The following is a 17130-nucleotide window of genomic DNA, read 5'->3' as shown; positions in this document are numbered from 1 at the left end:
TTGAGACAAATTTATTGTGCAAATGATCAAAGCATAACCCCATGTCTGAAACTCAGGACAAATCTGTTGAAGTGTAATATTTAAAATCATGACAAACACATTTAAACTTGTGTATTTCCATCATGTAACCTGCCTTGCCTATCCTCTCCCCGATCCAAGACATGAGAAAACTGGTTACAGACCTTCACAAAGTGCTTGCCTTCCCAGTAAACCTTACCACACATTGCACAACAAAAGAAATGATCTATCTGATTCAAGATCCCTTCCGGAACCAAGTCCACTTGGAGGTCAACAGACTTTCCTATCTTGACATTGCTGAAGTCCAAAGCATCTTCCAGGTAGACCACCGGTGAGTTGTTCATGTATCCTGAAGCTCCAAGGGATGCCTCCGAAGCAGAGCATACAGATGCAGGATCAAAGTCTGAGGGAGAATCTACCGAGGTTGTGGATCTGTCTTTGTTGCTGGCATGTGATGTCAGGTATCCGTATGGATTTCCTACCACGCAGAGCTGGCTTGCACCATCCTGCACCGGATCCTTTGTCGCTGCCTGTCCAGAGTTTGAAGATTGCTTTACAGGGCGCATCAAACGCAGTTCATCTTCCTCATCTTCGTAATCGTCATACCCACTTATCATTTCATCATCATAGTTTCCACAGACGTCATCATCGTCGTCGTTGTAGCGCGACTTGCCCAGGAGGGTTTGCTTGTGGAGCCACAGCCTTCTCATATCAGGGTTGGTTACTTTGGCATACACATTGCCATTGCATACCTACACAAACAAAGACAGGATGGATTAAATATAAAATAATATGATCTTAAACACTTTGCAGATGTCTAAAACAAGTCATCTGATTCAGACTACATTTAAATGTAGACACAGTCTCTCCAGATGCGATGATCATTACAAGAGTAATAACATAAAAACTATCAATCATTTGTACACTAAACACACCAGCTAGGGATTACACATAATTATCATAAATTATATTTAAAAAAATCCACTTTCATTGTTTAGTATATTGCAATAAGGTATGTAAGCACTTTTACTGATATCCCAGTCAAGGGATTCTATCATGCCAACACAGTTTATTCCCGGTTTATGCACTTTCTACACTACCAGGGGGCCATTTCATAAAGCTGTTCGTAAGTTAAGACCGACTTTAACCCTAAATAGACTGGGCTATTGCGACGCCTAAAAATACTGGGGAGGGGCTGATTCAGCCCCCCTTATGATCTCGGCTGTCGATCGCGCGATCGCGACGAAAATTGGCACACGCGTTACCCATGGCATTATCTACAAAACTGTAACATCAAATTCTGCAAAAATCTCATGTTTCATTAATTATGCTAATTTATGCGTAAAATCATAAGTTTGCTGTAATTAATAAAATGATGCCCCTGAAATGCTAATTTTTGTTTCACATACTCTAGATAGGCATCTGATCAAATTTATTTTAAAAAAATTTCAACATCACATTTATTTTCTTATGTATTCTATTGTTTTCTAAATTTCTTATGTATTTCTTTGTTTTTCGACTTTTTGTTTTTTATTGTTTTTTCAATGGTAATTGTCGGGGATTTTATTTGGACCATAAAAAAGATAAAATTAATTGATTTTAAGCAGTAAAAGGAAAAATAATGATACATTTATGAATTTTGGTTAAAAACACTATTTGCATTGGATTTGTACACAAATTCACGTTTTTGAGTAATTTTGGGTTTGCATGCACTTACGAAATGTTGCGTAATTTCCGAACCGCGTACCCGGGGGTCACAATTTTGGTCTCAAAAGTTGCGCGAGACTTGAAAGTAAAAAGTCAGTGAGCGACGCGGTCAAAAAATTTTGTGCGGCGGATTTATCGCGAAAAATGTCGAGGGGGGGGCTGAATCAGCCCCCCCCAGTCTTTTTAGGGTTAAGACTGACTGGTGATCCTTTCATGTTGTAAATGGTAGATTCAATGGCTATGGTTTAGCACATAAGAAAGGATCACAAGTCGTTCTTAAAGTCGCTCTTAACTTACAAACGGCTTTATGAAACAGCCCCCTTGGGAACATAATCACGATACCTGACAAATGAGAAATTATTATATCATGACAATTTTTCCCTTTTGCATAATAAGTGTGAATTTCTTTATCAAATAATAGTGCTGTCAGAACAAAGGTATGTTGCAAGTGTATTTACTTTAAGTACCCCTACACATAGATATCTATTTTCATCTCACCTGACATCGACTGAAGATATCTGAGGGAGTGACCGTCACGTTGAAGAAGTCTAGAACATCTTGAACCTGATGCTTGGCTTTCCTGTTAGTTTCAACACACATGATTTGACCATCGTCCACTCGAGACTTTAACATGATATATGGTGATCCAGCTGTCAGAATCGCACGTCCTTCTTTGAGCGCAATCTGCACGGCCTCCTCATGTTCATCATCGTTATCAAGGATCTTAACATCTACTCCACATGACCTTAGATGGCGCCCTAATCCTTGCAGCATGTTGTCGCATATAACGGCGAGTTGACCCGGTGATATAGGTGGACCTCTAGGGGGCTACAAATGATACAGAAAAGTATTGAATAATTCTCCCTGTGCATTATGGAACCCAAGGCTGATGAATTCTTTAAAATATGTCAAGGGCAGCCCAAAAATTTACTGAAAAGGGAAATTCATCCCCCCCAAAAAAAAACGATTTGCATAAACAGAAAAAACAAGCATAATCTATTTATTTATTGGTATATATGCACTTAAAAATTGACCAGCAGCACAAGCTGAAAGGGCCAATTTACAAAAATTCATGATGTACAATATACAAATATAACAAAGCAAATGAATAAAGACGTAATTACAGTATTCTACGTCAAGACCTATATCCAATTAAAAGATAATATAGAAGTTTGAGAAAGAGTAAAATAAGCAAAGGGGAAGAGGGAGAGAGAAGAAGAAGAGAGTAATGCTGACAATGTCATCAAAATTGGATGTAAAATAGGGATGTCGTTTTAAATTTTCACTTATTTTCACAAAACAGTTAAACCCATAACAGGAGACTTCATCGGCACTCATTCATATCATATTGTAGTGCAAGACAGACATTAAACAGTGATTGAATAGATCAAATATATAGATACAAAACAAACCTGATTGAGTGCTTCTTCAAATGAAGGCTTCTCTTTGGGTGTTTTGTTTGGTTTTGGTTTAGACTTTGATTTTGATTTCTTGTTTGTTTTACTGGAGTACCATGGTTCCATGTTCATCTGTAGACCGTGGTATGATACAATCTCTTTAAGATGGGCATAAACCTCTAGCAAACAGAAAGCATCTAAGGCTGGGGGGGATGAAATAAAATGAAGTATATTTATGATAATATAAAACAAAATTTCTTTAAAAATTAGAGAATATATCTATTGCTGAAAAAAGTGGATTAAGGACAGATCTGTGCTTAAGCTCTGCTATAGCTTTGAGTAAAAGTGAAATATTTTAGGGTATAAACTTACACTTCCTTATTAGTCTGGAGGTATAATATGTTTGAAATGACTAGGAATATGTTCTGCATTAAAATTCACTTGGGCATATATTCAGACCAGTTACACTGCATAAGTACAGATCCATTATTGAATAAAATGACAAACAATTGACTAAAATTATTAAGGGGACAAGAAGTGCTTCACGATGATACCATTATCTTAAATGACAGTCACTTTCACTGAAGAGATATATTCAGACCCGATGCTAATTCTTGGAGGGGTTAATCATACCTGCTCTCTTTCAGAACCATTAGACTTACCAGCATATGTGATTTGAGCCGGCCGTAGAGGACGACGTGCCCAGTCAGATATTCTATCTTTCTTATCAAGGTACTTGTTGAAACAGAAGTGAACCAAGTCAGTCAATCCAAGAGAGCTGAGTCTGATCCCATGGTTTGGAATTTCCTTCAGGATCTACAATGAGAAATATGAAAAAACAGCAAAGATTTAGCCATTGACAATAAAGATTTCTTAAAATAATGAATCCCTACAATAGCTGCAATCAAACTTGATTGAAATGGAAAGGAGGAGCAGCATTTGTGTATTTTTAAAATAACAATACATAACTTTGAATATTTGAGTGTTAAGAATACTTGTGTACAATTTCAAAAGCCCCTACCAAATGCTATTATACAATGCAAACAGTGCAACAGTAATGATATTGGACAAGACGTGGTGGTGAAGTAGAAGCATTTCCGCTCCGGACAACCGATGTCAAGCCATAAGCTCACCTACCCATTCAGGCTATGTGAAACAAGTAATAACCAAGAGTATACAACTATTGATTACTCATGAAGAAATCAATAGCAAGTCATATCCATGACACAATGTTATGCATAACTGCCTCATGATGTAGTTTTGATTGACTGATAAATGATGAGAACCTCAGTAAGATATGTAGCATACCTGTTTGCCTAATCCATTGAGATCTACTGTTCTTTTCTCTCCCTTCAGTGTTTCCTGGAGTTCTGGGTAGGACTGACCCAACATCCTGTAATCACCAGATATCTCAAAACCTACAAAAATAACAACAGAAATAGAATTATCATATCGATAGGCACTAACACGGCACCAGTATATTCTGTCTCTAACATCTTTAATGTTAAAGTACCTAGTATGTACCTTGCCTTTCTTTCTATAGTCAGATACTACAGAAGTCTATAATCTTAACTCTTTAATTCTAAAAAAAATCTGTCTTTATGATGCTGTGGTAAAAAGCTTTTGAAAGAATCGGCTTTGCATAGGACTATCAAGAATGTTGTTTTTACAGTAATTTGCTTGTGTCATGCGGGCTTGCATAACTATGTCAGCAAAGTCATTTTAACAGTGCTTCAACTGGCTCAAAAGAATTAAGAGCCGATTACTTAGTTGCCTATTCGATAGTGTACTATACATTACCCTGGCTCTATGAAAGAAAGCATAAACAATGCTTGGTGTATCTTAAGCTCTATCAGATTTAAGAGAGCAACATTAACCTTAAAATCTTGGAGAGAAATAACTTAATACTGGAACAGATATCTTTGAGTTTCCTTACCAAGTTTAAGGATGTCTTCAGACTGTAATAACTGTTGAAAGAAATGCTTGACGATATCTTTGCTTTCTTCTACCCACAGGGCTGGCATGTCCAGTAGGTACGCTGTATCTTCGGTTGCTATCTGACATAAGGCTACCCTAAAAAAAAAGAGAAAGGTTTGAAATAACAAAGTTGATTCACATATTTCAATATCAACAAAAATTGGCAGTAGAGACAACATACTGATCTATCATTTTAAATTTAAACAAGGATTCTGAACTGCAGTATGTATACCTCCATCATCGCTAGGTCAAGAGCTATATTGTACACCTCCTTGTAACGATGTCAAATAATGAACTCTGTGACCTTTAACCGTAACATCTGATCTGGGGGGCGTTTCATGAAAGTACTTATCGGACGTTTTATCCGACAAGTCCCATTTCATCCGACAGTTACCATAGTAACTGTACCTCTCAGCCAATCAACATCAGAGAAAGATGTCAGATCTGACAACTTGTCGGATGAAAATGTTGATGAAACACTCCCCAGATCACTTTCATTCACATAAACATACATGTACATGAGCCAAGTTGAAGATGATCCCTCAAGCTGTTCTTTAGTTATCACAATAATGAGATATTTCTGGGTATAAAATGACCTCTTTGCCTTTTAAAATTTGACAACATGATCCAAATTTCTTATTAGAAATAGAATTATCACTCTTTTATGTATGTACAGCTTTACCGAGTTAAAAATGATTCTTTCGTTATTGCGAAAACCATAATGGGAAGAAAAGTTGGATGGAAAACCACCCAAATGTCTTTTTGCAACCACAGTGGGTGGAGGCATGACAATGTATGAAGACATGAATCCTGTCTCTTTATGCTTACTTTGATTTCTGTGTTGGGGTGAATGATGGTCTCCATTCCATGTCTATTCCTACTATTCTATTAGGCTGTCGAGAGAGGAAGAAATAAAAAAAAAACATGACGTAAGAAATGACAAGACATTCCTGACACTTACATGTACCTATCCAAGAGCAACCCTCAAATAAATCTATTATAACATTCAAACTTAAGCATGTGTCATCATAAGTTGCTAAGAAATCATGCAGGGAACAGGCCTTTGCTCATGCAGGGCCTAGCCTGTGGAATTCTCTTCCACAGCATTTGAAAACCCAGACTTCAGTGACCACCTTCAAGGGCAACCTGAATACATACCTGTATAAGAGTGTTTTTTGATAGACATTGACTTATTGCTCAGACATGTATTATATGTAAATAGTTTTTGTTGTTATGCTCTTAAGCGCCTTGAGCATCTAATCAAGATGGAAGCTGCGCTATACAAATCTCATGTATTATTATTATTATTATCATACATAATTGTAGACCACATAATGGGAAGAATTTGATAGCTGACTATGATTAATTCCATCTTTCCTACAACGGTAACACTTCTAGAATAGAATCAAAGAATCCAGTCATTATCGAGTCAATGATTGAATTATTTACCTTACTAGTAAGGTCAGCAAGGCAATGTTGTAAATCAGTAGACGTAGAGACGATCAGTATCCTATCATCAGGAAGATTAAGGGGGTAGTAATCAACAGTAGGAGTATCATCTACCTCATCATCCCAGTTCTCTTCTGCTCCATCTTGTATTCCGATAGCTGCATTGCTTCAGTAAAAATAGGAATAATGCTAAATACATGACAAAGCCATAATTTATAATAATTTCAAATCTGTTTCAATAAATTATCACAAATATATAAATTCTACTTATTCCATCTTCCAGGGTTTAACCTCCTCCTCCAGTAATATCAGCAGCACCACCATCACCACCATCATAATCACCATCACCATCATCATCATCTCCATCATCATCATCATCACCATCATCATCACCACCACCACCATCATCATCATCATCACCATCACCACCACCACCACCACCATCATCATCACCACCATCATCATCATCATCATCATCATCTCCATCATCATCCCACCACCACCACCATCATCATCATAACCACCACCACCATCATCACCACCACCACCACCACCATATTACTAATAATAATCATCATTATCATCACCATCATTAATATCACCATCATCATCATCACCATCATTAATATCACCATCATCATCATCATCACCACCACCACTATCATCTTCACCATCATCAAAGTGACATCAAGGCTGCAACAATATATACCTGGTTTCAGAGTTCTGCAGTTCTTGGACAACTGCATCAGGCAGTTCATTGATATCAATCCCATAATGCACTGCCCATCGGGCGGCTGCAGGGATATCATTGTACCATACAAGCTGGTCAATGAAATCAGATTGGACGGACTTGTTGTCTCCTATGGTTGAGACTATCAGATCTTCCCAAGTGTCTTGTGGCATTGACTCCTAGAGATTTAAAGTTTTTTTTCAAAAAAGGTAAAGAAGAATGAATGATGAAACAAGTGGAATGCCTCTGGCGGTCTCACCTGCATCACGCAATTCAATATAGCAGCAGTGCTGACTTTGAAAACTACTAAAACTCGCACAAGTTGTGCAGTGATACTTGGTTACTCTATTTCCACATTTTATGAACCGGACCAATACACTTACAGAGATATGATGGTAATTCAACAAATACCCCCCAACGTGGCCAAAGTTCATTGACCTCACATGACCTTTGACCTTGGTCATGTGACATGAAACTCATGTAGGATATTCAGTGATACTTGATTAACCTTATGTCCAAGTTTCATGAACTAGGTCCATACATTTTCTAAGTTATGATGACATTTCAAAAACTTAACCTTAGGTTAAGATTTTGGTGTTGATTCCCCCAATATGGTCTAAGTTCATTGACCCTAAATGACCTTTGACCTTGGTCATGTGACATGAAACTCAAGCAAGATGTTCAGTAATACTTGATTAACCTTATGGCCAAGTTTCATGAACTAGGTCCATGTACTTTTTAAGTTATGCTTTTATTAAACAAGTGGAATGCCTCTGGCCGTCTCACCTGCATCACGCGGTTCAATATAGCAGCAGTGCTGACTTTGAATACTACTCTAACTCGCACAAGATGTTCAGTGATACATGGTTACTCTTATGTCCACTTTTTATGAACTAGACCAACAAACTTACAGAGATATGATGGTTATTTAACAAAAAACCCCAACATTGCCAAAGTTCATTGACCTTACATGACCTTTGACCTTGATCATGTGACCTGAAACTCGAACAGGATGTTCAGTGATACTTGATTACTCTTATGTACAAATTTCATGAATCAGATCCATAAACTTTCAAAGTTATGATGGTAATTCAACAGATACACCCAATTCGGCCAAAGTTCATTGACCTTTGACCTTGGTCATGTGACCTGAAATGCGCACAGGATGTTCAGTGATACTTGATTACTCTAATGTCCAAGTTTAATGAACTAGACCAATAAACTTTCAAAGTTATACAAAGTTCATTGACCCTAAATGACCTTTGACCTTAATCATGAGACCTGAAACTTGCACAAAATTTTCAGTGATGCTTGATTACTATTATGTCCAAGTTTCATGAATCAGATCCATAAACTTTCAAAGTTATGATGGGAATTCAACAGATATCCCCAATTCGGCCAAAGTTCATTGACCCTAAATGACCTTTGACCTTGGTCATGTGACGTGAAACTCATGCAGGATGTTCAGTGATACTTGATTAACCTTATGTCCAAGTTTCATGAACTAGGTTCATATATTTTCTAAGTTATGATGACATTTCAAAAACTTAACATCAGGTTAAGATTTCAATGTTGATTCCTCCAACATGGTCTAAGTTCATTGACCCTAAATGACCTTTGACCTTGGTCATGTGACATGAAACTCTAATAGGATGTTCAGTAATACTTGATTAACCTTATGGCCAAGTTTTATTAACTAGGTCCATATACTTTCTAAGTTATGACGTCATTTCAAAAACTTAACCTCAGGTTAAGATTTGATGTTGCTTCGCAGGTGAGACAAAAACCTAACCTTCGGTTAAGATTTGGTGTTGACGCCGCCACCGTCGGAAAAGCGGCGCTTATAGTCTCACTCTGCTATGCAGGTGAGACAAGGAATACTCTGCTTCTTTACAATCCCTTATGTATAACAATGATTGATTTCAAGTTCAGTATTGGCGATGGTGTTGATGTAGGAAGCACAATTCAGATTGCCTTCCTTTACCTTCATGCAGGTAATCAGATCACATTCTTATATCTCAACACCTACTGATTCATCCTAGAGATTCATCAAGAACTAGCTTCATTCTATGAAAGTTTGGTGCTGTGCTGATTAACACATCTTCCTAACACGAACACCAAAAGGTCAACAACAGGCATAATTGTTATTTTTTATCAATTTTCGTGAAATCTTTATTTATTTATTCATTCATTCATTCATTCATTCATTTATTTATTTATTTATTTATTTATTTATTTTTATCATTATTTTTTTGTGGGGGGGGGCTACTTTCACAACCCACTAAAATCTGCAACACTAGATAAGCTATAACACTGCAGTGAAACTGGATTTTCTGGGGAAAATTCGCCCCGAGCCCCCATGTGAATTTTCCACAATTCCAGTACAAAAATGCCAAATGAAAATCTCTTTTTAAGGCATATATCCAGCAAATGAAACTAATCATGCCTATTTCTTTAAAGTGTACTGTACATCACAAAATACTTGGTCAAAGTTACCTCGATATACCTCTTATGGATGAGGTACTTGATTGCACCGATATCTTTGGACTTTGAAGTGTTGGGACAGATGGACATGTCTAGTTTGAACATCTTGACCAGTCGAAGGATCAGTTTGGACAAGTGACGTCTTCTCAGTTTCTCAACCCTAACCCCTGGCACAGGAACATCCATCTCACTACAAGGTTCAATAATGCATGTAGAAGTTTACAAATAAACATTTTCAATCTGATTATCTGCAAATAATACATACAACTATTCATTAGTTTAACAAAATATACGGTAGATGTCTGTTGTAAGTGATCTTATGGGAATATGAAAAATAACTATTTGAAGAGGGCATCATTATCTAGTGGTAATGACTGTCATCTTTCAATCAGAGAAACGTTGGTTTGAATCACAACCACGGTGGGTTTTCCTTCAGCAAGAAATTTATCTACTTTGTGCTGCACTGAACCCAGGTGAGGTGAATGGGTACCCAGCAGGGTACCCATAAAGCCACGGAAATTTAGTACATCACTAAATAGGCAGCTAGGTAATCGGCGCCTCATAAATGTTACTTATTATTAACAGTGAAAAGAGCGACTGTGATCATACAAAAATTGTGCAATTTGATAATAATAATACATTGGTACTTACATAGCGCATAATCAATTGAAATTGCTCTATGCGCTTTGTACAAATTGCTCTCCAATATTACAGTTACACTACAACAAAAATGTGTTGTGCGTAGGGTCTTGGAGGTTAGTATAAATACAGTACGATATCGGATAATCCGTGTCACTTGATAAAGAGTTGCAGCGGCACTCGAAAGCTCGTGAACTTGTAAGCTAGTGAACACTTTTTGCGAGAGTGATCACGAATTTCCTAGAAAGCCAGTGAACACTTTTTGCGAGAGTGATCACGAATTTCCTTGTTGACCATAGTAGATTGCGAGACAAATGAATACCCTCTAGCGATTATTTCAATCTGCAATAATGAACCTATTTAGTAAAAATAAATATGTTTTCAAATGTCTTTTAAACGATTCAACAGAAATACCGGTACATGATCGAAGGTGAATTGGTAAACTATTCCATAATTTGGGACCGCAAAAATCAAAACTAGCTTCCAAGGTTCAATTTGATTCAAGGTCATAACGTTGTATTCCAATTTGATTGGTCTCAATGTCCATTTCCTTGAACTTGGAATTAACAGTGCCCTTTTAAACTCATTTTCAGTTTGCATTATAATACACAAATGTGCCCTATAGAAAGTATCAGTCTTCTACAAATGAGAATTTTAAAGTGTGCCAATACATGATTCTTCAATTACATGATTTTAACAGAAAAAGAGCATATTTCTGTATAACATCTTGAGTTGCATAGAAGTTTGACTTGAGCAAGCAGATTTTTCATTACATCATAGTTTTCTGTGACCTAGTGCTGATTAGATAAATGCATTGTAGGAGATTTGCTTACTTGAAGTCTGTACAAATACTAACCTGAGATATGCATTAATGTCGTACCCTTGCTCACAGAAAACATCCAGTTTTCGTATAAGAGCCTCTTGCAATTCAGGATGACCTTGAATGTACTTCTCTACCATGTTGGCTTTGTCTTGGAAAATAAGAGGCAGGCAGATCTGAAGATAAAAAGAAAGAAAATAAAAGAGATAGAGGAATAGGAATGTGGATCAATAAAATATGAAGCATTGAAGAATAAATTGAAGATATACCACAATAAAACAATAAACAACTTCACCCCCCCCCAAAAAAAAAAGAGAAGGAAAAGGGGGATGAAGAAAAAGAAACAAAAAATAGAAAGACAAGCAGAACTGAGAAAATGGAGAGCAAGAAAGATTTGAAATAAAAATACAAACTTAAGTGTAACAACCCCTGGGATGGCTCAGTATATAACAAGCCACCCGAATGCTATAAAGCATTGCACAAGTGGCTCAAAGCTGACATTTTTATATTTTTCATATTTCACAGTAAAAAAAATCCAAAGTGGTCCTTCCACAAACAATACCTCTTCATAAACTACAGAAAAAATGAATGCAATGAATCTGATCAAGAAGTATTTTTTGATGTAGTTAGCTGAGCTGAGACAAACTGGTAGAGAAATTCATTCAAAAATTAGGCAGCCTCAAAGGCTAGAGATCACAAAATGAAAACATAGTGGCAATTTTTAATGGCAAAGACTTCTACCCCAAAGTCCCCAAAGACATGTCCTTCAAAAGACTGTTACAAAATATTTTCCCTTGTAACAAACAAACTTACATCTTCCAAAGAAAAGCAGTCATGAAGATTCACTTTTGTCACACACGTTGCAGCCTGTAAAAGAGAAAGAGAAATAGGTAAAATATCAGATTAATTGCTATTAACAAAGAACCTACAACTTATCTAGGAGAGGAAATAAATGGGGCACTTATCATTTCTTTCCCTCCCTTCCTCCTACTCCTTGCTTTATTTCTAGAACCTGTCCAAGTATTAACACCTTCTAGTATGTATAGAGGAATCAAACTTAGGTGAGAATATGGATTTGTGTCTTAGGAGAAGTTCTGGTTAAAAGCAATAGAACAATAAAAAGACAGTTATCAAAATTTGTAAAATCAGAACGCTGAGACTATAAATCTCAAGACCTGTACCTGTAGGAATATTTACCTTGATATTGACCACTTTATAAAACAAAACAAAAAAATGTAATGTAAAATATGAACTATTAATAAATTATAATGTATTTCAGAAAATATGGTTGTTTTAAACAGAATTCCAATCTCCTTGTTCATTGCCAACATATTTATGTCATTAGTTTTTTTTTTTTATCATTCTACTGTTGTGGGAATATATATATATACTACAGTTGCGCTCAAAAGTGAGTGAACCCCAACAAAAATGCACTCCTTCATGCTGAGTGTTGAATGTAGACAACACTACAATGTTCAGTGAGCGCAGAGAAACAAAATTTATTGAATGTAATATTATATCACCTGACGTCACAATCAAATAGCTACAACATGGCAGCAATTGAACACTTTAAATAGCTTCATTTTCTAGTGGGCTCACTAATTTTTGAGCACCACTGTATATGACAACATCATGAAATTAAACATTCTGGTATTAAAAAGGAATCAAGAACTGGGGCCCATCTTACAAAAGAGTTACGATTGATCCAATCAATCTCAAGTATATGGAAATCCATCAATTTTTTTCTTCAGGAAATTTGCACAATGTCCTTGGTCAACAAAGAGAGAACAATGAATTTTCAAGAAAACTATGAATGTATGAAAATCATATCTGAAAAATATTTCAAACAAACATGTGTTTTAGATGTTGATGTTGCTGGCTGTCCATAGTTGATTGATAGGATCAATCGTAACTCTTTGTAAGACAGGGCCCAGATTGCATAGTTCAGGATTCAAGCAAATGCTATTCAAATTAGTTGTGCAGTATACTGCCTGTAGTAAAACAGAATACTGCTGAAGTTACACTTACTTCTTTGAACTGTTGCCTTGCAAGCATGACCCTTACTCTAGAAACCAAGAAAGAGTTATCAGGTCCTTGCAGATTGTAGAGTCTAGACAGGATATCAAAGACATTAGAATGAGAACTGGCTGCCAGGTGAAAGGCATGCATCCTCAGCTCCGGTGTCAGGATTCTTGTCAATTCCTTTAGAAATAACAGGTCAGAAAATCAATCATGACTTCCAAGGTCTATGTGTTCTGTTTGTTAGCAATGTTTACCTGATTTGAAATACAGAATTTCACAATGTAATTTAAAAGTAATTTACATACATACATAACAGGTACTTATATAGCGCTTTACCAAAAATATGATCAAAGCGCTTTACAATAAATAACTAATAATAATAATAATTACATTAAACACTTAAAATATATCTTTTTTTTAAATTATTTTTTAAATTGATGTTTGAAAAAATATAAAATTATTAATTTGATAATTTACATGTATCTGTAAAACAAAATATCTAGCAACAACAAATATGTGCTGCTGCTACTTGTACTAAAACTATTGTAATGAAATATCTATGCAAATGATAATCCTGTTAAATTAATTATGCATGACATATTATAGTGCAGTTACAAATTGGTATGTGCGTGTGCTAAAACTTTCCGTTTTTCTAATAAATTGCTTTCAAAATCATTAAATCTCCTCAATATGTGAACCCAATTCAAAGTTATACCAAATCTGTCTTGAAATGCTTCTGAACGAGAATTTGATCTACAGGGATTTCATGTTTATTTCAACTTTAAAAGCAAATATAAATCAAAATGATTAAAAACACAATTTTATAGAAAAAAAACAGGCACTTACTACCTGTAAAATGAGAATTCATAGCCTGAGAAACTCCCTCAAATTGCAAACAGTCTGAATCAGTGCACACAAGCTAAGAATAGTTAGTTTTCAAAACAACATTAAGAAGATCAAGGTTCAAAATCTGGAGGATTGGTGCAGCTCCACAGATTTAAAGGGGTGTACCATTATGCTTAAAAAAATATCCGCTTACAAAAACTAGCAGCTTCAATAGTCACCTCTTTAGCCATTTTCTTGATATTGAGCATGGCATCAAACTCCTTCAAGATGAAAAGTGCAAGTGTATCCGGCTTTCTCTTGCGTAAATCCCGACTGTGATCTATCAGGTCTAAGACAAACGAATGGTGTACCCTCTGTTCCATTGATGATAGTGCTTCATGGAACATCCTGCATACTTGAGGCTTCTTCTGCTCCTCCCAAAGGTCTTCCATTGGCTCCAGCCAAACTTCAAACCTTGGCTTCTCATCCTTTGGTGCTCTTGGAACCCAGGCTTTACCTGAAGAATCGGATACTCTGCTACCTTTAGTTCTACTACCTTTTGGATCACTCATCATTGTTGCTTTTTGTTCTATATTGTTGAGTTCAGGGTGGACGTGGATGAAACCATAGGCCTAGTTGTTTTTTCTTGCTTCAATTTTGGTAACATCTAACTGCAAAAATAGAGCAACACGTAGAGAAGTCTGAAAACCAATCAAAAGTTCTAACCTAAATCATTGCAAAACATGGTATTGGTAAATGATTTAGATCTATACCGAGGTCTAGGCCTATTCATTTGATTTTTATGTAAATAAAAATACTCTCATGACTCTATAGCCCAGTCTAACTTAGCTAGATCATGTAGGCATAAATATTCATATCTAACGTTAGATATAGACTATCTGACTAAAGTAAAACATCTATTACTTGACTATGGTACCAGTAGATCTACGCGCCTTAATTAAAACCCATAACAGATCTGCAAATGTAAAATTGTAATTCAACAATCTGCTACCTTTACTGCCGGCCTGGGGATTGCTTACCAGTTCAGTTGGGCCAAATCGTGGTTTTGGGAACCACTCGTAGATTTGTGTACACGCACTTGTGTACAAAGTGAATGGAGGTGGAAATAGGGAACCGTGCGTGTGACTGAATAAAGCGCTGCTGTATGAAGTGAATGGTGGTTCCCAATATCACGATAATGCCTTCAGTTGCCTGCTAGTGCTAGTTCATGATTTCCATCTACTATTCCTACTATATATAAACTGCTGGCTATTTATTGCTTGATTACGAGGATGAGCTGATTGCGTAATACCTGCGAGTGATCGAGCAAGTGTTGCAACACAATCTCCCCAAGTTGCATGCTATACAAATTGGACGTGGACAGCGCGGTGTCATCACGGGCTAGCCTCGCAGTCGCACTCGCAGAGCTAACGCAAGAGCTTAGAAGTTAGAATCGTTATATTTCTGCTAAATCAAAAGAACACCTAGTCCTAAAAAAAAGACACTGGAGTATTTGAGCTTACGGGAAGATCTTTTAGCTAATTAGGCATCTCGTCCTGATCAATCTCTGGTCTTAGTTAGTTAGACATAGAGATGCGAAATCGTCGCAGAGTCCCACTTCCTCCATTATAATACGAGCTTCGTGCATGGTATCCTCAATTTCAATTTAAAAAAGAATCGGGAAATGAAGCTTGCTTCATGATGCTTGCTTCATGAAATGAAGCAAGAAAATGAAGCTTGCTTAATCTCTCGGGAATTTCCTTCTCTTCAAATTTGTTTTCAAGCTTCTAACAGTTCTACATCAAGCCTGTGACCCATCACAGATTTTCAGCTAGGTTAAATGTTTAGCACCAGTGAATAAAAAAGTTTTAGTAATCGCAGGCAGTGGTAGAAATATTAAATTCTGAGAGTCAAGCCACGAACGGGTAGATTACAGCTATAGTAGAAATAAAACCAGCCTGCAGATTAAGATTTGACCAAGTTTGTCTTACAAATAATTTTAATGAATATTTTACAAACATTCTTTGGAATAATACTACCAAATCATGCAAACTTCATAACCCAAAACGTAGTCCGAATTGTGTGGGGGCACAGGCGCGTAGCCAGGGGGCCGCCATGGGGGCGGTCGCCCGGCTCCTCCAAACATCCCCAAAAAGAAAAAAAAAGATGAGAGGAGAAAGGGAATGAGCGAAGGGAGGAAAGGGAAAAAAGATAGCTTTATCTCGGCTGATAGGACTAATATTTCTTGCCAGTTAAAGTTAATGTATATTAGAGCATGGAATCATTCCATGCCCTAATGTATGTAGAGTATATAAGTCATCTCTCTTCTTTTTTTTCTTCAAATTGATCACGCAACAATGATTTCCGCACTTCCTTTTATTTCCGTACGTGGGTCAGCACGATTTCATTGATTGATTTTTATTTGGTAAGTCATCATAACCTATACAGTAGCATTAAAAACAGCAGGCTTGCATATGATGATCCACGAAAGCTCGGAAGCTTATTTCTAGAGGGGTCCTCGACATAGGCCTATAGAATTAAGATAATAAAATGGTAAAATTATACTATTTACATATTAAAAAACGAAGAAAAAATTCAGAATTTACTTTTACCAATAAATAAGATATAGAGATAATATACAGGGGCCGCAGAAGCGGGGGGGGGGGGGGTACTAATTGCTAACAGGCACTAATTGCTAACAGCATAAACGGATCCTTCTCAGGTGAAAGGCCCAACCATTGCTGTACACATGCATGACCAAAAGACGCGTTAAAATGGATGTTTTTCAGTTTTGGACGCGGTCCGCGCGTGGACTCGTTATATAAAATACACAAATTTTCAAGAAAAAGGGTGGCTTTGATAGACTGGTCAATGGTCAATCGCGGGGTCAAACGTAGGGTATGGTTTTTCCCCCAAAGCTTTTTTTTCTAAGACTATATAGCCAAATGTGTTTAGGGTATGTTTTTTTTCTGCCAAGCTTTTCCCCGAGGTCATATTTTGGCGACAACTTGTTTAGCTAGGGGCCAAAATGTGCGAATAAAGACCGCGAAAAACAGAGAAAA

General features: G+C 36.7%; 1 protein-coding gene across 3 annotated transcripts; it reads right to left on the bottom strand.

Moving 5' to 3' along the window:
- LOC121425214 (exonuclease mut-7 homolog) lies at positions 1-15717 on the bottom strand. 3 transcript variants are annotated; one of them, XM_041621221.1, is made up of 15 exons: positions 15381-15507; positions 14308-14739; positions 13250-13423; positions 12035-12088; positions 11258-11397; positions 9775-9952; positions 7258-7457; positions 6549-6714; positions 5928-5992; positions 5059-5195; positions 4431-4540; positions 3785-3938; positions 3138-3325; positions 2224-2553; positions 1-770 (listed from the first exon to the last, which is right to left on the bottom strand). In XM_041621221.1, exons 2-15 carry the CDS (start codon positions 14641-14643, stop codon positions 102-104), a joined length of 2901 nt encoding a protein of 966 aa, XP_041477155.1. In that variant the 5' UTR covers positions 14644-14739; positions 15381-15507; the 3' UTR covers positions 1-101. The 3 variants fall into 3 exon arrangements, with proteins under 3 accessions (XP_041477155.1, XP_041477156.1, XP_041477154.1); XM_041621222.1 differs by lacking the exon at positions 15381-15507 and adding an exon at positions 15109-15128; XM_041621220.1 differs by lacking the exon at positions 15381-15507 and adding an exon at positions 15592-15717 and having other exon boundaries at positions 2-770.
- Between the last annotated feature and the right edge of the window lie 1413 nt (positions 15718-17130).

Source organism: Lytechinus variegatus, chromosome 12, assembly GCF_018143015.1.
Source record: "Lytechinus variegatus isolate NC3 chromosome 12, Lvar_3.0, whole genome shotgun sequence".
Lineage (NCBI taxonomy): Eukaryota > Metazoa > Echinodermata > Echinoidea > Temnopleuroida > Toxopneustidae > Lytechinus > Lytechinus variegatus.
Note: the sequence above shows the minus strand (reverse complement) of the source record. Positions and strands in the feature narration are given on the sequence as shown.

Bases quoted from the DNA above. Each gene is read 5' to 3' on its own strand.
- LOC121425214 (XM_041621220.1), bottom strand. From the start codon at position 14,643: ATGATGAGTGATCCAAAAGGTAGTAGAACTAAAGGTAGCAGAGTATCC. The intron at 12,089-13,249 runs GTAAGTGTAACT...TCTCTTTTACAG, and splicing joins CAAGGCAACAGTTCAAAGAA to GCTGCAACGTGTGTGACAAA. The intron at 7,458-9,774 runs GTAACTTTGACC...TTAAATCTCTAG, and splicing joins TCCATAAGAGGTATATCGAG to GAGTCAATGCCACAAGACAC.